The sequence below is a fragment of the Nicotiana tabacum genome, chromosome 8 (genome assembly GCF_000715075.1).
Source record: "Nicotiana tabacum cultivar K326 chromosome 8, ASM71507v2, whole genome shotgun sequence".
Lineage (NCBI taxonomy): Eukaryota > Viridiplantae > Streptophyta > Magnoliopsida > Solanales > Solanaceae > Nicotiana > Nicotiana tabacum.
In genome coordinates, this window is record NC_134087.1 from 67,141,016 (window position 1) to 67,163,811 (window position 22,796).

The 22,796-nt window shown below is 36.1% G+C and overlaps 1 protein-coding gene across 1 annotated transcript; it reads left to right on the forward strand.

Moving 5' to 3' along the window:
- The first annotated feature begins 12,956 nt into the window (after positions 1–12,956).
- LOC142163137 (uncharacterized) lies at positions 12,957–18,281 on the forward strand. Its single transcript, XM_075220390.1, has 4 exons — positions 12,957–13,507; positions 14,067–14,225; positions 17,322–17,634; positions 17,916–18,281. The coding sequence occupies exons 1-4, from the start codon at positions 12,957–12,959 to the stop codon at positions 18,279–18,281; spliced, it is 1,389 nt and encodes a 462-aa protein (XP_075076491.1).
- Positions 18,282–22,796: the final 4,515 nt, after the last annotated feature.

Below are 22,796 nucleotides of genomic sequence, written 5' to 3' on the forward strand. Positions count from 1 at the left end.
TGTAAAATTCGGGCACATCATTGGGGATATGGACCCTTTTCACAGATGGTGCTTCTAATGTGAAGGGGTCGGGGATAGGTATCATTTTGAAGCCCCCCACGGGTAGCACTATTAGGTAGTCTATCAAAACTTCTAGGTTGACTAACAATGAGGCCGAGTACGAGACCATGATTGCAGGTCTCGATTTGGCTAAAAGCTTGGGGGCAGAAGTCATTGAAGCCAAGTGTGACTCTTTATTGGTGGTGAACCAAGTAAGCAAAAGCTTCGAAGTTTGAGAGGATAGAATGAAAGGTATTTGGACAAGTTACAGGTAACTTTGAACCACTTCAAGGAGTGGACTTTAGACCACATACCTCAAGAACAAAATAGTGAGGCCGATGCACTTGCAAATTTGGGATCATCGGTCAAGGAAGACGAGATCATCCCCGTGACTTAGTCCAACTATCAAGATCTGTGGTCGAGAAGGGTCATGCCGAGATAAACTCTACAAACTTGACCTGGGATTAGAGGAATAAATATATCGAATATTTAAAGAACGAAAAGCTCCCATCAGAACCTAAAGAGTCGAGGGCCCTACGGACCAAAGCTGCTCGATTCACATTAAATGAAGATGGAACATTATACAGAAGGACGTTTGATGGACCATTGGTGGTATGTTTAGGGCCAGGGGACACCGATTATGTTTTATGAGAGGTCCATGAAGGCACTCGTGGGAACCACTCCGACACTGAATCTTTGATTCACAAAATCATTAGAGCAGGGTACTACTGGGATAACATGGAAAAAGACACTAAGGAGCTTGTTCGAAAATGTGATAAATATCAAAGATTTGCACCGATGATCCATCAGCCCGGAGAGCAACTTCTTTCAGTCCTATCCCCGTGACCATTCATGAAATGGCGGATGGATATCGTCAGCCCTCTGCCAACGGCCCCGGGTAAAGCTAAATTCATTTTATTTATGATTGACTACTTTTCTAAATGGGTGGAAGCACAGGCCTTCGAGAAAGTCAGGGAAAAAGAAGTTATAGACTTCATCTGGGACCACATCGTGTGTCGATATGCGACAACGGAAAGCAATTCTTTGGCAGCAATGTAACGGAGTTCCTCGAATAAAACAAAATAAAAAGGATCTTATCGACGCCGTATCACCCAAGCGAAAACGGACAGGCCGAATTGACAAACAAGACTATCATTCAAAACATAAAGAAAAGGTTGAGCGACACTAAGGGAAAATGGAGAGAAGTTCTACCCAAAGTTCTTTGGTCGAATCGAACAACATCGAAGTCCAGCACAAGGGCAACCCCGTTCTCCTCCGAGGCCTTAATTCCAGTCGAGGTTGGGGAACCTAGTGCCAGATTTCGACATTCAACGAAGGAATCAAATCACGAGGCTATGAATACTAGCCTCAAACTATTGGATGAAAAAGGAGAAGTTGCGCTTGTTCGGATGGCTACACAAAAACAAAGAATCAAGAGATATTACAATAGAAGAGCAAACCTTCGCCACTTCGGAATCGAGGACTTAGTTCTAAGGAAATTCACCATCAATACTCGAGACCCAAACGAAGGGAAACTAGGCCCAAATTGGGAAGGACCATATTGATTCCTCGGTATCATCGGAAATGGATCTTACAAACTTGGCACAATGGAGGGCAAATAATTGCCAAACAATTGGAATGTATCACTACTCAAATGATATTATTGCTGAGGTATGACTTTCTCCCTTTTCCATTTGTAGTTGATACTAACTTATTGTAGGTGTTCGATCGAAGACGTCGAGAAAACTCTTCGACACAAAAACCTTAGGTTTTAAAGCAAACGTTGCACTCTTTTTCCCTTCAGATCGAATTTTATCCCAAATGGGTTTTTCTGGCGAGGTTTTTAATGAGGCAACAATTATGTGCTACCTGAGGAAATTTTAACAGTATCCAAGGCTTATTTTCAATCAACCTCGAATACTGAGGGGCATCACCCTCAGAGGTTATATTTTCGAGAAAAATACTTCATGTCAAAGGGTCCTGATAGGGAAACCTTGTAATGGGCCAAACGGTTGAGTGAACCGTGTCCATATAGATTAGTCGAGCCTTGATGGCAAAACATGTACGCATATATAAATTGTTGAAAGAAGCATTCTTTCTATATCAAACACTTTGTTTCTTGAAGAAAATTTGCTACCATACGAGCTCCATACTTATGATTTCGTGAGAAATGGCTCACGAGCCAAGCGCAAATATACCTCAAACACTCAGGGACTGTCATCGACAATCAACATATAGTTATTTAAACTCGAATTCATAAGACCTCAAAGGGGTACCCCTTAATCTATAGGCCAAGTCCATCTTTCTCGGGGACTAACACTTCAAACTATTAGGGAATAAGCCCAAGAGGCATAACCAAAGGCTACGGCCAAACTAATGCGGCTTGGAGACGTACGAACCCCGTAATCAAAATAGGCCTTCGACTTCTTTGAAAAATCGGTTAAAAAGGTCTACCCTCGACAAATAATAAAAGGGTTTTGATAAAATCAGCCCTCGAAAAATCTTAAGAGGTATCAAAATTATCTTAACACAAACTGCTAAGGCACAAAAAGTAGAAGGGTTAAAATCAACATCGAACCCTCAAAAAACCCAATGGGTAAAAAAAACATGCTAAGGCAAAAAGAAATTTTCACTAAGTATTTTAAGCCAAAAGAGGGGAATAGTAGCCATCTTTTAGAGGCCATAACGGCCCGATCTAAAAGAGCCTAAGGGCCAATAGACTTAGAGTTCGAGATCTTGTTCTCACTCAATCCGAACCCATGGGTTTCGATTATCCCGATCCCAAATAAACAATAACTTGATTATGGCTCAGGGACTCACTGTTATCCGACACAAACCCTTAAGGGTCTATGCCTCAACGTTCGAACCTTATTCGAACTCGACCATGGTAACATTGAGGAAGCCACCTGAGACAAAGTCTCGAATACACCGTGCAAAGCATAAGATTGTGATAAAATTTTACAAGGAAAAAAACATATTTATAAAGATCGGGAAGGCACTCAAGAGAAATTTTCTTTTATATATTTAAAAAAAGATATGTACAAGAGACCAATAGAGGTCTTATAAAAAGAAAAAGAAAAAATCTTAATTATGCCCGGGGCTGGTTTCTCCCTCCGAGGAAACTTCTCCTTCGGGCCTCATCGTAATTAGACCCCCCTTGGCTACCTTCATCATCATCGTCATTGTTAGAGGAGACGAGAAATCTAGCATCAGCTTCAAGCGCCATAGCTTGAGCTATCTCTTCAAAGAGGTCGTAACCTCGAGCGTGGATTTTCTCGAGAGTCTCCCTCCGGGATTGGAACTTGGCCAAATCATTACTCCGTCACTCTCAATCGGAAGCCTCACTTAGCTGTATTTGAGCAGCCTCACCATCGGCCAAGTATACAGCTATGGTTTTGTCAGCCGCGACCTTCATCTCCCCGACATCTGCCTTGGCCTCAACAAGCTTGACCTTGAGCTCATCGATCCTTGGGCCAAACTTTTCTCTTTAGCTCCCCGAAGTTGGGCCTCGGCCGATGCTAGTTTGGCCAAAGTAGCCTCTTTCTCCTCAGCAAGGTGGTCCATGTTCTCCTTTCACCAATCGGAGTCGGCCTTGATATAATCGACCTTCCATCGAAGCAGCTTGATCCTCTCCAGTTTTTGCTGCAGCTGAGATACTGAAGTATTAGCCTCCATAGTTGGGTCGAGTAGACCGTACTCTTTCAAAATGATAGTTACCTACTTGTCTAGCTCGACCTCATCGTTACGAGTCTTGGCCAAGTCTGCCCGAAAGTCCCTGAGCTCCTCCTCCTTTTGACTGCAAAGGAGCTTCAAAGCATTCATTTCATCCGAGGTCTTCTCAAGCTCAGCCTCACATTGGCTCAGGTCAGCCCTAAACTTGGTGAAAGCAGACACAGAAAGAAAGATACAAGTTAAGATAAAGGGAGAATAAGGAAAAGAACATTACAACAATGGGAATTAATACTTACTCGAGATAGAAGGCGTTGGGCCTCTTCGAAAAAGGTGGATGCATCGTTGAGGTCAGCAACATCATCAACCCCGGTAAAGTAATCTCGAAAGGGATCCTCTTCGCTAAGGACTCCGCCTAAGTCGGGCATCTGCAGAACCTTAGCCTCCCTTATGGCATCCTCAGAATAAGTTGGTAAAGAGAGAGAGTGACCTATTGTTATGACCCTAAGCAAATCACTCGGGATGCTCTATTCAGCCCTGGGGATCTTCGAACCGGTCCTCATTAGTGTGCTTGTTGATGGCCAAGGAATAACCTCGACCTCGGGCGATTTAGGGGTCTTACTCGAATCGTTCATTGAAGCCTCCCCATCTCGAGGTAGGGTCTCCGGCTCGAAGGGCTTGGCAGCTTCGACTGGCTTCCTGGCTCAAGATACCAGCATCGAGTTATCACCCTCGTCTTCTTCTTCATCTAGCTGGTGGACTGATTTTATATCCAGAAGAATGAGTTTTCTCCTGCGTCTTCGAGCTGTAGCCTTTTTATCTTGGAGGCCCTCGGGCTCTGAGACCTATTTCCTCTTATTATCTTTCCCCGATTTCAGAATTGGGGACTCGATCTCTTCCTTGGGTGGGGCTGGCCTCATTTCAGAGATATCTCCAATACCTGCACGAAGGAAAATCAAGTATAAGTGAAGAGATATCTCTGATAAATGGAAGGCATCAAAAACTTACAAGATGAACCTAGCATGATGTTTGGCTTCCCATTTGCCCCTCGCCAAGTCACACCAGTAGTGCTCGGCATAAGAAGAAGTCGTGGCTAGTCTCCAAACCCAGTCTTCAAGGTCGGTGATCGTATGAGACATCCAAGCTATCACTGCAAAATAGATGAAGGCATTACATAATGTAGAAACAGAGTACGAAGGCTAACAGGTAAAAACGTCACTTATGTTTGGGGTTCCACTTCTCTGGGAACAACATTTTCTCCTCAGGGATGATGTCACAGGTCCTCACTCACACGAATCGGTTCATCCAGCCCCTATATTTATACTCATCGTTGCTTGCAAAAAAGGCCTTGGTCACCCGGCGTTGGAGCTTAATCGACCCTCAAAAAAGCCGAGGTCGATATAATCAAATGAGATGATTTATGATGAACTCCAGTCCCTCAGCCTTATTGGAAAAGAAATGGAGCATGATCACTATATGCCAGAACGAGGGGTGAATCTGGCCGAGGGTGACCTGGTACCTCTTGAAAAAATCGAAGATGACTGGATCGACGAGACCCAGTGTGAAGGGGTAAGTATAAACACTTAGGAACCCCTCCACATGAGTGGTGATACTCTCCTCAGGAGTGGGGATCTGTACCATGACCTCGTTCCCCCCATCCATAATCTCTCTTCATAGCCTCGAGGTGTTTCTCTGTTATCGAGCAAATATATCTCGACACGTGCTCACATCGGCCAGGGATCGATGGGGGATTCTTGACTTTGAAGTTGTTCTTTATAACATAGGGGCCAAGAACAATCAACCGGCTGAGAAGAAGAGGAGGAAGCTTTCTCCTTTTGAGGAACGGTTTTGGAGGTTTTCTCCATTGATTCAGGTTGGAGAAAGCAGAAAGCGGTGAAGTTTGATATTTTTGGTGCTAAAAAGGTTGGATCAATAGGTTGTGAAAGAGAAAGATAAGAGAGGAAGAGATCAAGAAAGTTTGAAGGAGGAAGCAATGTTTTTATTCAAACAGAAGCCCTGTATTTATAGGCACAGGGTGAGGGTTCGGCGACGCTAGTGGCCGACCGCCACTGGCAAGCATTTAATGTTCTGGAAAAATGAATCGACGGGACATTTTGGTTACCTCGAGCGCTTATGTCACGGGGATGATGTCATCATCAGGGCCTCTGGAAAATCGAAGTTCAAGTCGTTTCTTGTCATTTTGTTCTAAGAAACGAGAGGACTATTTGTATACAGTGGAAATCGGGGTTACCCGATTTCATTCTTTGATGGAAAAAGTGATACCACGTCGAGAAGACATGACACTAAGCTCGGGGTCGAGGCTCCTTTCTAATATTGAGGTCGAGGTCGATATCATTTGCCGAGGTCAGAATAAGGCATACCCTGAGATAATACTATTATGATTCAGTAACAGAAAGAGTGAGATACCCGCAACGCCCGAAGATCACGGCGTAAATTGCGGAATGGATTGGCCCTTGGCGGTTAGATAGCTATCAAATATGATTTTCTACTGTAATTAGAAGTGTACCTTATTTAGGACTCCCCTATTATATAAAGGGATCCCAAACAGTTGTAACAGACGTTTTTTGACTGATAAGAAAATACATACACTTTATTCTCTAGCTATTCTACTTACTGTTAATTAGAGTTGCTTTATAATTTGCTATTCCCACTACCCCATCTCGAGACTGCCATAGTTCAAGGTAGATATTTGGCTCGCACACTGGTTCGATCTATTGTATTCATCAATTTATACATTTAATTCCTTGTTTATCAACTGGTATTGGACTAAATCATATATCCTTAAAACCACAATATAAGTTTAATTGTTACTCTGATTTTAGGGTAAATAGTAACGCTTTTTATTTTACCTTATTTCAACTTTTTGTTGTTAAGGTAAAGTCGCATACTTCTTTATAATCATTATATGTGTGGGGAATAAAAAATAAGATTCAAATTATTAGGGCCCAACTTTCATTATTAGGTTTGTTGGGAATCAGTCTATTCGAAATCGTGGCTCATAATTAGGGCGATGTGCACAAATAGCCATTAAGAGCAAATGTCTTTACTTTAAAGCCAGTGTTTTAAATGTCTTTAGTCTTTAGCCACTGGTGTAATAAACTTTTACCTGACTGGACAAAAATACCCTTCTGTTATAACTTATAACTACGCTTTATTAAATTTTACCTGACTGGACGATCAGCAGCATCAGACTGTGATCGTCGAATTTCAAACTCTAGAATTGCAGAAGCTTCTATTTCGATTTGAAACTATAGAATTCAACTTTCTCGTCCAAAAATCGACATAAATTTACAGTAAGTTAGGCTTTTGTGTGTTTCTATTGATTTTTATTTCGTTACTAGGAATTTGATTTTTTTTTGAATTTCTAGATTGATAAGGTTAAGGACATCGCGTCCTGTGATAATTCTATAAAAATTGAGCACATAATGTTAAGGATTTTGTGTCTTTAACATGACCGTTGTTACTAATATTAAGGACATAGTGTCCTGATTTTGCAAATTGAATTGAAAAAGTTAAGGACACAATGTCCTTAACTTTTTTGCTGTTCTTCTGAATATTAAGGACATATTGTCTATGTTTTGAAAATTGTTTTGAAAAAGTTAAGGATACTTGGTCCTGAAGTTTGAGTTTCAAGTTGAAAAGTTAAGGACGCTTGGTCCTGCAATTTGAGTTTCAAGTTGAAAAGTTAAGGACACTTGGTCCTGAAGTTTGAGTTTCAAGTTGAAAAGTTAAGGACACATGGTCCTGAAGTTTGAGTTTCAAGTTGAAAAGTTAAGGACATGCAGTCCTAATTTTAAGTTTCAAGTTCAGAAGTTCAGGACACTTGGTCCATAACTTTTAATTCCAAATTCAAAAGTTAAGGACACTTGGTCCTGAACTTTTATGTACAAGTTCAAAAGTTAAGGACACTTGGTCCTTTACTTACAGTTCCAAGTTCATAACTTAAGGAAACTTGATCCTGAACTTTAAGTTCCAAGTTCATAAGTTAAGGACACTTGGTCCTAAACTTTGAGTTCCTAGTTAAAAAGTTAAGGACACTTGGTCCTGAAGTGAAGGACACTTGGTCCTTAACTTTGAATTCCAAGTTCAAAATTTAAGGACACTTGGTCTTGAACTTACAGTACCTGTTTTTAACTATACAAGGATTGCTCTATTAAATATGTTCTGAGTTTCTCATTCTCTTGACTCGCAGGATGGAAACAACATTCATTATAGTTGCTTTTAATGATAGATGGACAAAAGACTATAAGTATCTTGATCATCAAACAAAGCTTGTTCTACTACCTGAGGCAATTCGTTTGAAGATTTCATTAAACAGATCTTTAAAGTTATTGAATTCGATAGAGACAAGTTTGAAGCAGTGATATGGTTTGATATCAACCTTGGAACAAGCAAGGGAATGCTTGTATCCAAAGATTTAGATCTTCACACATGTATGGAGTTACCAAAAAGTCATTCACTCTTCAAGGCATATTGTTTCATTGTTGATATTTCGGAAAGAGTTTTTGGATCAACAAGCACCTTTGAAGATGTAAACAGAGAAACTCAACATGACAATCAAAACAAATGCCAATAGATAATGGAAATAGATATGGTTGAAGCTCAACCAATAACTGAAGAGGTGCTTCAAACATTTGATTCTATTCAAGTAGAAGGACAAAGCATTATAGAGATTGATAACGAACAAGCTTTGGGTATTCAAGTCTTAGAGAGTGCACCGGTAATCGAAGAAGTTACTAAAAAAACCTCGACTCAACTAACTAGATGAAGGTCAAATTTGAAAAAAAAAGAATCCCCAACTACGATATTAAGAGAAAATACTTCGTTGAATGAAATAAAAAGTGGGATCAATATTTGACAAAAAGAAAAGAATAATTAACTATTTTTCGAATATAGCAATTAAAGGACATTTTGAATTCAAGGTTGTTAGATCAATCTCAACAAGATATTCGTTGAAATGCAATGATGATAGGTGTGGGTGGTGTGTGCGTGCTTTTAGAATTAAAGATTCAACATTGTTCAAGATAGTAAGGATTGAGAAAAATCATGACTGCTCTGTTAACTATGAAAGCTGATCAAAGGCATGCAACTTCAAAGTTGATTAGTGGTTACATTATCGACAATCTTTGAGGCCCAAGGTTTGAAGTTACACCAGCTTTTGTCATGGCAGAAATACAAAAATTGCATGGACTAGACATTGGGTATCACAAGGCGTGACGTGCTATTCAATGTGCTTCGACTTTAATAAGAGGAACTCCTGAAGAGAATTATGAATTATTGTCTTCATACTGGTATATGATGAGAAGTAAAAACCCGGGAACATATACTAACATAAAGATAGACGACAACAACAGGTAAACAATCAAAAAAGAATTTATTAGTCTGTTTCCTAAACTTTAGGACATGCTGTCTTTAACCAGTTAAAAAGTTAAAGACGTGTTGTCCTTAACTTTCATGTGTGCAGTCAAAAAGTTAAGAACACTTGATCCTTAACTTAGAATTGCAAGTTATAAAATTAAGGACATGGTGACCTTAACTTTTAACCTTGTTAGTCTAAGTTAAGGACTCCATGTCCTTAACTTTTGAACTTTGAACTCAAAGTTAAGGACTGCACGTCCTTAACTTTATAACTTGTAACTCTAAGTTAAGGCTTGCATGTCCTTAACTTTATAAATTGTAACTCTAAGTTAAGGACTACTTATCCTTAACTTCTGACCTTGTTAGTCTAACTTCAGGACAACTTGTGCTTAACATTTGGCCTTGTAACCTGAAGTTCAGGACTACATGTCCTTAACTTTTGACCTTGTTAGTCTAAGTTAAGGATTGTCTGTCCTTAACTTCTGTTAACCTTGTTTTATACTGTATTTTCAGGTTTCTTAATATGTTTTATGCATATGGATCATAAATATCTGGTTGGAATCATTGTAGACCAATGATTGCTGTTGATGCAACTTTTTTGAAGTCAAAATTTCGTGGTGTTTTAATGATTTTAGTTTTAAAGGATGCAAATAACCAAATTTTCCTACTAGCCTTTGGAATAGCAGAATCTAAAAATAACAATTCCTTTGAGTGGTACTTTAGTGAGCTTCGCAATGCAATTTGAAGCCATGGGAATTTAATTTTTTTATCAGACAGGCATCAATCTATGCTTATGCCATCGCAAAGGTATATCCTGAAAGCCACCATGGGATTTGTATCTATAATTTGGAGCAGAACCTAAAGCGAAGGAAAGTGAAAAGTGAGGTCATAAAACTTTCTCAAACTGCTGCAAGAGTATACAGGTGCAAAGAATTTGATCTTTACATGTGAGATATAGCAAAAGTAGATAAGAAGACTTGTGACTACTTGATGGAAGAACCACCGGAAAGGTGGGCACGTTCTTGTAGTCCACGATGAAGATATGACATGCTCACAACAAGCTTAGTTGAGTCAATGAATTTTGTCATATTAGAAGCAAGGGAGCTGCCTATATTAAGAATGATGGATTTCATTCAAGTGAAGCTACAACGTTGGTTTTATGAAAGAAGAAATGAAGCAGAAGGAACTTTTTATGATGTTTCTTGTTGGGTAGAGGAGGAATTGAAGAAAAAGATAGATTTAGCATTTACTTTGAATGTAAGTATTATGTTCTATATTTAGGTTATTATTTTAATATAATTTAACATAATGTACTAACTTATAATTTTTCAACATTGAAGGTCTTCCCTGTTGATTCATGGCATTCTAGAGTTGAAGAAGAAGGAATAACTTTCTTGGTGGACTTAAACAAAAGAACATGTGATTGTTTTCAGTTTCAATTTGATGAATTACCATGCATACATGCAATTGCAGCTATCGAGAAGAGAAACATCAAGAAGTCCAACGTTTGCTTGCACTGGTACTTAAAGGAATCTTGGTTGAAAACATATGAAAGACAAATACATCCTATAGGACATACTAATTCTTATATTGTACCAGAGAGTGTTAAGTCACAAATTGTTAAACCTCCATATTTCAAAGTGCCACCAGGTAGAAGGCAGAAGAAAAGGCATATTCCTGCTACCGAGTCATTAAAAATAACATTCAAATGTGGTCATTGCAGAAGAATTGGTCATAATAGAATAGCTTGTATATATTCTCCGGCAGTCCATCCATTTTCAAGAAAGCATAGAGAATAGTAGATATATCCACTTATGTTTATCGACTCTTTTAAGTTTTTTCTATAAATAAGATTCATTTAGATTATTCTTATTTGAACAGATGTCCAAATTTTCAAAATTTCTTTCTGCTTACGTTCTTTTTGTTTCTTTTGAGTTCAAAGTTCAAAATTTAAGAACATGCAGTCCTTAAGTTTGACTTACAGGTTCAAAAATTAATGATAGGCAGTCCTTAACTTTGAGTTCAAGGTTCAAAAGTTAAGGATTGTCTGTCCTTAACTTTTACTTACAAGTTCACAAGTTAAAGACAGACAGTCCTTAACTTTGAGTTTCAAGTTCAAAAGTTAAGGACAGGCAGTCCTTAACTTTGACTTACAAGCTGAAAAGTTAAGGACACTTGGTCATTAACTTACAGTTCCAAGTACAAAAAATAAGGACACTTGGTCCTGAAGTTTGAGTTCCAAGTTCAAAAGTTAAGGATTCAATTCAAAAGTTGAGGACAAATGGTCATGAACTTAGACTTTCAAGTTCAAAAGTTAAGGACACTTGGTCCTGAAGTTTGAGTTTCAAGTTCAAAAGTTAATGACACTTGGTCTTAAAGTTTCAGTTTCAAGTTCAAAAGTTAAGGACACATGCTCCTGAACTTTGACTTACAAGTTCAAAAGTTAAGGACACTTGGTCCTTAACTTTGAATTTGAAGTTCAATTACACTTGGTCCTGAACTAATACTTACAAGCTCAATGGACAAATCAATACTTAACAGAAACAAAGAAATTAATAACATGATGCCTTCATATTACTTCTGAAATTGTAATTTTGCATAGTTGTGACAAAAAATTATACTATGCAAACAAAATAAAAGTGTCTTTTCAGGAATTTACAAGATATTTCAGAATTCATATGGATTCTTTACAGCAATTGTATACAAAAAATCAACCACAACTAACTTTCTTTACAACTAAACTACAGCTCTTTCGGACAACAAGTTTCATTTTCACTATCATAGTCGTCGCCAACATTTTCTGGTGGTGTATCATAACCAGAATTTCTTTTCCACTTTCCATGTGCCCAAAGATTTGCTGCAAGTTCTTTTCTAAAATCGTTTATGCCTTCAGGTTGGAATTTCTCCACTTCCTTTCCCATCACTTGAAGTTTGAATTTCAAGTTGAAAAGTTAAAGACACTTGGTCCTGAAGTTTGAGTTTCAAGTTGAAAAGTTAAGGACATGCAGTCCTTAACTTACAGTTCCAAGTTCATAACTTAAGGACACTTGGTCCTGAACTTTAAGTTCCAAGTTCATAAGTTAAGGACAATTGGTCCTGAACTTTGAGTTCCTAGTTAAAAAGTTAAGGACACTTGATCCTTAACTTTGAATTCCAAGTTCAAAAGTTAAGGACACTTGGTCCTTAACTTGGTCTTGAACTTACAGTACCTGTTTTTAACTATACAAGGATTGCTCTATTAAATATGTTCTGAGTTTCCCATTCTCTTGACTTGCAGGATGGAAACAACATTCATTACAGTTGCTTTTAATGATAGATGGACTGAAGACTATAAGTATCTTGATCATCAAACAAATCTTGTTCTAGTACCTGAGGCAATTCAGTTTGAAGATTTCATTAAACAGATATTTGAAGTTATTGAATTGGATAGAGACAAGTTTGAAGCAGTGATATGGTTTGATATCAACCTTGGAACAAGCAAGGGAATGCTTGTATCCAAATATTTAGATCTTCACACATGGATGGAGTTACTAAAAAGTCATTCACTTTTCAAGGGTTGTCATTTCATTGTTGATATTTCGGAAAGAGTTTTTGGATCAACAAGCACCTTTGAAGATGTCAACAAAGAAACTCAACATGACAATCAAAACAAATGCCAATAGATAATGGAAATAGATATGGTTGAAGCCCAACCAATAACTGAAGAGGTGCTTCAAACATTTGATTCTATTCAAGTAGAAGGACAAAGCATTATAGAGATTGACAACGAATAAGATTTAGGTATTCAAGTCTTAGAGATTTGCTGAAAAAACCTCTACTCATCTAACTAGACGAAGGTCAAATTTGAAAAAAAAGAATCCCCAACTACGATGTTAAGAGAAAATGCTTCATTGGATGAAATAAAAAAGGGATCAATATTTGACAAAAAGAAGAGTATAATTAATTGTTTTTCGAATATAGCAATTAAAGGACATTTTGAATTTAAGGTTGTTAGATCAATCTCAACAAGATCTTCGTTGAAATGCAATGATGATAGGTGTGAGTGGTGTGTGTGTGCTTTAAGAATTAAAGATTCAACACTGTTCAAGATAGTAAAGATTGAGAAAAATCATGACTGCTCTGTTAACACTATGAAAGATGATCAAAGGCATGAAACTTCAAAGTTGATTAGTGGTTACATTATCGACAATCCTCGAGACCCAAGGTTTGAAGTTACACTAGCTTTTGTCATGGCAGAAATGCAAAAATTGTATGGACTAGACATTGGGTATCACAAGGCGTGGCGTGCTATTCAATGTGCTTCTACTTTAATAAGAGGAACTCCTGAAGAGAATTATGAATTATTGTCTTTATACTTGTATTTGATGAGAAGTAAAAATCTGGGAACATATACTAATATAAAGATGGACGACAACAATGGGTAAACAATAAAAAAAGAATTTATTAGTCTGTTTTATAAACTTTAGGACATGCTATCTGTAACCAGTTAAAAGGTTAAGGACGTGTTGTCCTTAACTTTCATGTGTGCAGTCAAAAAGTTAAGGACATTTGGTCCTTAACTTAGAATTGCAAGTTATAAAATTAAGGATATGGTGACCTTAACTTTTGACCTTGTTAGTCTAAGTTAAGGACTCCATGTCCTTAACTTTTAAACTTTGAACTCAAAGTTAAGGACTGCATGTCCTTAACTTTATAACTTGTAACTCTAAGTTAAGGACTGCATGTTCTTAACTTTATAACTTGTAACTCTAAGTTAAGGACTGCCTGTCCTTAACTTTTGACCTTGTTAGTCTAACTTCAGGACTACTTGTCCTTAGTTTTTGGCCTTGTAACCTGAAATTCAGGACTACCTATCCTTAACTTTTGACCTTGTTAGTCTAAGTTAAGGACTGTCTGTTCTTAACTTCTGTTAACCTTGTTATATACTATATTTTCAGGTTTCTTAATATGTTTTATGCATATGGATAATCAATATTTAGTTGGAATCATTGTATACCAGTGATTGCTATTGATGCAACGTTTTTGAAGTCAAAATTTTGTGGTGTTTTAATGATTTCAGTTTCAAAGGATGCAAATAACCAAATTTTCCCACTAGCCTTTGGAATAACAGAATCTGAAAATAACAATTCCTATGAGTGGTACTTTAGTGAGCTTCGCAATGCAATTGGTGTCACACCTCCTTTTTCCGCCCCGCGATGGCGTAGGGAGTTTTTTCCAATTAAAGGACAGTCGAAACGGGATTTATTTATTTATTTTAGAGTCGCCACATGGGAGATTTAGGGTGTCCCAAGTCACCAATTTTAATCCCGAATCGAGGAAAAGAATGACTCTATATTACAGTCCGCGAACCAGAAATCCGGATAAGGAATTCTGTTAACCCGGGAGAAGGTGTTAGGCATTCCCGAGTTCCGTGGTTTTAGCACGGTCGCTCAATTGTCATATTTGGCTCATTTATCTGATTTTTAAACAATTAAGAACTTATATGCAAATTTAACTTTTAAAACCGCTTTTATCATTATTTATTTTATACAAAATTGCAACGTCGTGAAAACGCATCTCGAACCACGCCACAACCAGTGCACACGTGATTTGTTGACGCATTTTGACTTCGTCAAGATCGTGATTTGGGTTACATAAATGTACACCCGTATTTAAGAAAATAACCTTATTAAATATGCGCCAAAATACTACGCGTTATGATACTATTAGGTAGGACTGTGAATTTTACTAAATCGCCCATCTCGGAATCTAGGTATTTTCTTATATATAAAAAAAAATAAGATTGGAGGACTGCAATTTTTTATTATTTATATTTATTTATTTTTTAGAGAGATCCTCCCTTATTTTATGAATACCCTTTAATGACTACATCTTTATTATTACTAAGTTTGTCTATAATTATGAAGTCAATCTCTACATATTATTAATTACTAATTTAAAATAAATATTAATGGAAAGTAATATTACTAAAATTATAATTACAAACAACATGGAATCGTCAAAAAATAAAAAATAAAAACTAATTATCCCATAGTTGGATTAAAATTCATATTGTTAGTATGACTTAAGCTTATTGAAATTAATTATTTGCAAATACTGAAGATTGAAAAAAAACTTGATTACTAAACCATATTTCTAGAAATTAAACAATTTAACCTTAACTAACCTTGTTTTCATTCACATCATGTCCTAATACTTGATTCGCAAACTAATTCATGTTTTAACTGAAATTAACTACATGATTCCGATTAACTTAACGTTGACAAAAAAAACCTTATGAATAAGGAATTTAGTCAATTTTTACCAAACTGATTCAATAACGTAATTTTTACGTTATTTCTTCTATTTTGATTATTAAACAATTTTAATTAGTAATTAGGCTTAAATATATTTTCTAATAATCCGGTTAAGGCGTTATTTAATATATCGCTATAACATGCCTAGTTATGCCAAATGACAGTGATTTACAGAATAATAATATATGAATAATCTAAATGCAATTAATAAAAAAAACTAAATTAAAAATCTAAACTTCCATTCTTCACTTTCAGCTTACAAAAGGCCAAAATTACAGTTGTGTACCTGATATTGGAAGCAAAAGAAAATGAAGATGAGAATCAGCAGCAGTAATAACAGTACAACACAGCAACAGCCCAGCAACAGTAACAACCCAGTAACAGACTGGTGGAGTAGTAATCCCAAAACAAATGCTTCCAACTTTTATGAAACAACAACAATTAATGCTGATTTCAAACAATGAAAGAAAGCAGAAGATTTTTTAGTTTCTTTTTTTATTGAAAGTTTGAATATTTTTCGGAATTTTTCTCTTTCTTAAATATTCAGCTCTTTTTGTTTTTTCTCTCTTTGTGTTTTTCTGTTCTGTCTATCTGTTCTTTTTTTTTTCAGATTCGTTCCTCTCTGTTATTCTCTTCTCTCTGTGTGTTTTTCCTCTTTTTTCAACTCCCTTCTTCCTAAATTTTCTCTTCTATTTATAGCAAAATTTTCGAAATTTTCAGATTTGTTTTTTATTATTTTATTATTTTTTTAATTAAAAGAAATCACACTTACAAATTGCTTTTATTTTTTTAGAAAAAGAAATATCACCTTTATTTACTTTTATTTTTAAAATTCCAACTTTAATTACTTTATCTTATTTAAAATCCCACTTTTTATTTTTTTAAAAGAGAATCTCACTTTATTTAACTTTTCTTTAAAAAATAAACCACTATCTTTTCTTTTTCTTTCAAAAATGCTACTTTCAATTACTTTAAATTTTTTAAATTTTTAGATACCTTTATATTTATTTTTTAATTCCAACCTTCTTTTACTTTTAAATTTTTTAAAAATTTCCACAAAACTTTTTATTTTTTTAAATTTTCTACATTCTTTACTTTTTAAAAAAAAAAAAAGAATTTCACCTATTTATTTTTTTTATTCAATACTTCCCTTTTTCTTATTTTTTTTAAATCATTCCCGAAATTATTATATATTTTTTTAAAAAATAAAAATAAAATAAAATAAAATATTTTCGGATTTTTTATATATAAAAAAAACAAAAAATAAAACTATTAATAGTGATAATTCACCTTTTATTTTTTATTTTTTTGGTTTTGTTTTGTGTTGGACAAAAATGAAGAAGGGGTGTTGGGTTAATGGAGCGGACCGGGTCGACCCGGTTTGAAGTGGACCGGGTCATGGGGAAAGTTGGGCAATTATTTGGGCCTGTGGTTTGAAATTGAAGAAGTGGCCCAATCCGATTTTTCTTTGTATTTTTGTTCTCTTTTCTTCTTTTATTTTTCTAAAACTAAATTATAAAAGTACTCAAATTATTATTAAGAACTAAATTAAGTTATAAAAGCGCAAATTAACTTCCAATAACAATTAACGCACAATTAAGTAATAATTAAGCATAAAATTGTTCATTTGGACATTAAATGCTAAAAATGCAAAAGATGCCTATTTTTGTAATTTTTAATTTTTGTAAACAAATTTAATTACTAACAATTGTAGAATTAAATCCTACATGCAAAATGCGACATATTTTGTATTTTTTATTAATTTAACAAATAAACATGCATAGACAAACATACAAATAGTTACACAGAATATCACAAAAATTGCACACCAAGAAAAATTATTTTATTTTTGAATTTTTTGGGAGTAATTCTCATATAGGACAAAAATCACGTGCTTACAATTGGGAGCCGTGAGAATTTAATTTTTTTATCAGACAGGCATCAATCTATTGCATATGTCATCGCAAAGGTATATCCTAAAAGCCACCATGAGATTTGTATCTATCATTTGGAGCAGAACCTAAAGCGAAGGAAAGTGAAAAGTGAGGTCATAAAACTTTTTCAAACTGCTGCTAGAGTATACAAGCACAAAGAATTTAATCATTACATGTCAGATATAGCAAAAGTAGATAAGAAGACTTATGACTACTTGATGGAAGAACCACCGGAAAGGTGGGCACATTCTTGTAGAAGCAAGGGTGCTGCCTATATTAAGAATGATGGATTTCATTCAAGTGAAGCTACAATGTTGGTTTTATGAAAGAAGAAATGAAGCAGAAAGAACTTTTTATGATGTTTCTTGTTGGGTAGAGGAGGAATTGAAGAAAAAGATAGATTTAGCATTTACTTTGAATATAAGTATTATGTTCTATGTTTTAGGTTATTATTTTAATATTAATTAAACATAATGTACTAACTTATAATTTTTCAACATTAAAGGTCTTCCATGTTGATTCATGGCGTTCTAGAGTTGAAGAAGAAGGAATAACTTTCTTGGTGGACTTAAACAAAAGAACATGTAATTGTTTTCAGTTTCAGTTTGATGAATTACCATGCATACATGCAATTGCAGCTATCGAGAAGAGAAACGTCAAGAAGTCCAACTTTTGCTCGCACTGGTACTTAAAGGAATCTCGGTTGAAAACATATGAAAGTCAAATACATCCTGTAGGACATACTGATTCTTGGATTGTACCAAAGAGTGTTAAGTCACAAATTGTTAAACCTCCAGATTTCAAAGTGCCACCAGGTAGAAGGAAGAAGAAAAGGCATATTCCAGTTACCGAGTCATCAAAAATAACATTCAAATGTGATCGTTGTAGAAGAATTGGTCATAATAGAACAGCTTGTATATATTCTCCAGCAGTCCATCCATTTTCAAGAAAGTATAAAGAATAGTAGATATATCCACTTATGTTTATCGACTCTTTTAAGTTTTTGCTATAAATAAGATTCATTTAGATTAATCTTATTTGAGCAGATGTCTGAATTTTCAAAATTTCTTTTTGCTTACGTTCTTTTTGTTTCTTTTGAGTTCAAAGTTTAAAAGTTAAGGACAGACAGTCCTTAAGTTTGACTTACAGGTTCAATAGTTAAGGATAGGTAGTCCTTAAGTTTGACTTACAGGTTCAAAAGTTAAGGACAAGCAATCCTTAACTTTGAGTTCAAAGATCAAAAGTTAAGGACTGTATGTCCTTAACTTTGACTTACAAGTTCAAAAGTTAAAGATAGACAGTCCTTAACTTTGAGTTTCAAGTTCAAAAGTTAAGGACAAGCAGTCCTTAACTTTGACTTACAAGTTGAAAAGTTAAGGACAAGCAGTCCTTAACTTTGACTTACAAGTTGAAAAGTTAAGGACACTTGGTCCTTAACTTACAGTTCCAAGTACAATAAATAAGGACACTTGGTCCTGAAGTTTTAGTTTCAAGTTCAAAAGTTAAGGATTCAATTTCAAAAGTTGAGGACAAATGGTCCTAAACTTAGACTTTCAAGTTCAAAAGTTAAGGACACTTGGTCCTGAAGTTTCAGTTTCAAGTTCAAAATTTAAGGACACTTGGTCCTGAAGTTTCAGTTTGAAGTTCAATTACACTTGGTCCTGAACTAATACTTACAAGCTCAAAGGACAAATCAATACTTAACAGAAACAAAGAAATTAATAACATGATGCCTTCATATTACTTCTAAAATTGTAATTTTGCATAGTTGTGACAAAATATTATGCTATGCAAACAAAATAAAAGTGCCTTTTCAGGATTTTACAAGATATTTCAGAATTCATATGGATTCTTTACAACAATTTTATACAAAAAATCAATCACAACTAACTTTCTTTACAACTAAACTACAGCTCCTTCGGACAGCAAGTTTTATTTTGACTATCATAGTCGTCACTAACATTTTCTGGTAGTATATCATAACTAGAATTTCTTTTCCACTCCCCATGTTCCCAAAGATTTGCTGCAAGTTCTTTTCTAAAGTCTTTTATTGTAACGACCCGACCGGTCGTTTTGAGCTTTTCAACTTTGCGCGCCAGTTCTCAGGCATGACTTGTCCCGTATAGTGTATTATGATTTATGTAAATTGGTGGTTTTAATTTTCAGGTTGATCAAAATGAATTTGGAAGAACAGTTCTCTATTTGAAGCTTGAAATTTGAAAGGTTTGGCCATGATTTAACTTGTTAGTTATGATCTCGGATTGGAATTTTTATGATTTGGTTAGCTCTGTTAGGTTATTTGAGACTTACGAGCGTGATCGAAATGTGTTTTGGAGGTCCGGAGTAGATTTAGGCCTAAATTGGCGAAATTGAGTTTTTGGCATTTTCCAGTTGATAGGTGAGATTTTGTTATAGGGATCGGAATGGAATTCTGAGAGTTTCAGTAGTTACGTTGTGTCATTTGGGATGTGTGTGCAAAATTTCATGCCACTCAGACGTGGTTTGGTTGGGTTTTTTTATCAAAAGCATAATTTAGAAGATTTTGAAATTTTTAGGCTTGAATCCGATGCGAATTTGGTGTTGTGATGTTGTTTTGAGTATTCCGAAGGTTGGAACAAGTTTGAATGATGTTATGGGATATTTTGGCATATTTGGTTGAGGTCCTGGTGGCCTCGGGTGAGTTTCGGGTGGTTAAACGGACTATTTCATGCTTTGGAAAAGTTGCAGATTTTTGAGCTTCAGCTGTTCACCAGAAAATTTCTGATGCGAGGAGTCGAGTTAGGAAGCTCATATCTTGCAATCTATAAGGAATCAGAAAAATTGTAAAACATCAAAGTAGCCCTTGCATTATAGTTTCCAGAAAGTTAAACCATTCATGATTGGAACATTTTATCAGAAAGTTATGATCGGTTGAAGATGGTTGGTGGAGCAGTTTCGACAGAATTTTCTGATGCATGGAGCCGATTTTAGAAGCTCATATCTCAGAATATATAAAGAGTTATATGGTGTACAACCTATCAAATGAAAGATCTTCGAGTCTAGTTTCTAAATCATAAAACCTTTTGTCATTTAAATATTACCACAAGGAGTTATGAGCATTTTAACAGAAGGTGTAAAGTAGGGGAAAATGGCAAGAGGATGTACAACCTGCACAACGCAAGTTACAACTCGATGAAGCCTGAGCAGATTATTTTAAACACGAGTTTTAGCCCATTTCTTTCATTTCTTTCATTTGGCTTGGACGATTTTGGAGAGCTCAAGGAGGGATTTTCACCAAGCAACACTAGGTAAGTGATTTCTTCCTATTTTTAAGTTAAATATGTGATCTTACATGGATTTAGACATGAAAATCAATAGAAAAAGGTGGAGTTAGGGCTTGAGATTATGAGACCTTCTAGGGATGATTTGAGGGGTCAATAGAACTCCGATTTTTGAGTTCTTTATATGTACAGACTCGTGAGATGATGAAGAACATTTTGGTATAAAGTTTGTCTAGTTCCGGGACGCCGGTCGGGAGGTCAGGTTTTGACTGATTTCAGATTTTGTGCTTAAAATCGATATTTTTCAATTGGAATTCATTCATTTAGCATAATTTGATGATAAAAATCTGAACTTGGTAGATTTGGAGCACTCGGAAGTTGGGTCAAGAGGCAAGTGTGTTGCACAGTAGCTTTTCGGGCTAGTTCGAGGTGAGTAATGATTTTAAATGCTGTTATGAGGGTATGAAATCCCGAATTGCACAACGTCGTGCTATATTGAGGTAAAACACAAGCTAGATGACGAGCATGGGGTCGTTCACCATTGGGGATTGTGACTTAGTCCATCCTGAATGACTATTTTTCTGTATAATGGGCAGCTAATTGTTTGATATTATTATACTTTGGGCTAAATGCCATATTTGGGCTTCGTGACAACTGCTTGAACCCTTAGGGGATTGTTAATGATATTGTCCTCACTGTTTGATTTCATACTTGTGCTCAGTCATGCTATATTTTTATTATTTTAAAAACTCAGCTATGTTATTTTGTTTTAAACACATTAATTGATATTTTCAAAGATATTTGAGCAGAGCTTCATATTTTACTAATGACCGAGAGGCTTATGAGATTCTGACTGAGTAAGGCCGATGGCCTGTATTGTGAGGATACTTTTGGGTCGGGCTGTACGCCGCAATAGTGATATAGGCCGAGGGCCTGAGATTGTGCACTACGAGGTGGCTTGATATTGATATGAGGCCAAGAGAATGTTTATGATGCCACGAGATGGCTTGATACTGCGCTTGGGCCGTAAGAGGCCCTTCCAGGAGTCTGCACACCCCTAGTGAGCACGGGTACTTATTATGATGTGAGATATAGCCCGAGGGGCTGGTATTGTTCTAAGATATTGCCCGAGGAGCGAATTTGTTGACATTGTGCCCGAGGGGCGAACCTTTATGTACTTATCTTTCTTATGTACCTGTCATGTACCTGTTTAATTGTGTAATTGTGCCCGAGGAGCGGATCTTCTATGCTTATATATTCTAATTGCTTGCATTCAATTGTTTAACTGTTGAAAAGCCATTTTTGAAGAAGTTTAAACTGAGCTAAGGTGCTTAAGAGATTTCACAGCTTCATTGCGTTCTTACTGGTTTTGTACTGCTTCTATGCAGCATGTTGATGTACTCTTCGTGATTTCCTATCACTCATTCTTCATTTATTTTTATTACTCACTGAGTTGGAAGTACTCACTTTACTCTCTGCACCGTGTGTGCAGATTCAGGTATTTTTTAACCTAGTTGCGGGTATTGGTTGCTCAGAGGTAGAGTCATCGGAGTTTAGCAAGGTAGCTGCCCGATGTTTGCAGCACTGCTTTTCTCCCTCTCGATTTCATTAGATTGTATTTAGTACATTTTTGACTCTAGTTGTATTCGGACTTTAGTAGATGCTCATGACTAGTGACACCCTGGTATCGAGCTGTGTTGGGTTTGTTTTTTTGCAAATTATATTATTAACTGCTTATTTTTGAGATTTTCATGTTTACGACTTAATACTTATTATTTTATTGCTTAAGATTGGAATGGGAATGTGTCAACTAGCCTTGTTTTCACGAGAGGCGCCATCACGACCGGGTCTGGGTTTAGGGTCGTGACAAGTTGGTATCAGAGCCTAGGTTACATAGGTCTCACGAGTCATGAGCAGGTTTAGTAGAGTCTCGCGGATCGGTACAGAAACGTCTGTATTTATCCTCGAGAGGCTGCAAAACCTTTAGGAAAAACTTCACATTCTTGAATTTTTATCGTGCGTCCTTGATTCAGCTTGAAAAGTAACTTTTGAAATTCCTTCCATGCGTTCGTATGCGCGCATGAGCACTCAGTATTAGATGTGCATCGATGGCTTGTGATTCCCTGATCGAGGGGTGAGATGTGATCTCTGTATGTTTGACGTTGGGCCAGTCTAGAGGACTTGAGGCCGGATTTTTACCTATAGCTTGAGCACTGAGG

Excerpts from the sequence above, each read along its gene's own strand:
- LOC142163137 (XM_075220390.1), top strand. The coding sequence starts at position 12,957 with ATGTTAAGAGAAAATGCTTCATTGGATGAAATAAAAAAGGGATCAATA. Across the intron at positions 13,508-14,066 it reads AAGATGGACGACAACAATGG|TTGGAATCATTGTATACCAG; the intron begins GTAAACAATAAA and ends ATCAATATTTAG. Across the intron at positions 17,635-17,915 it reads CAAGTGAAGCTACAATGTTG|TTTCAGTTTGATGAATTACC; the intron begins GTTTTATGAAAG and ends AATTGTTTTCAG.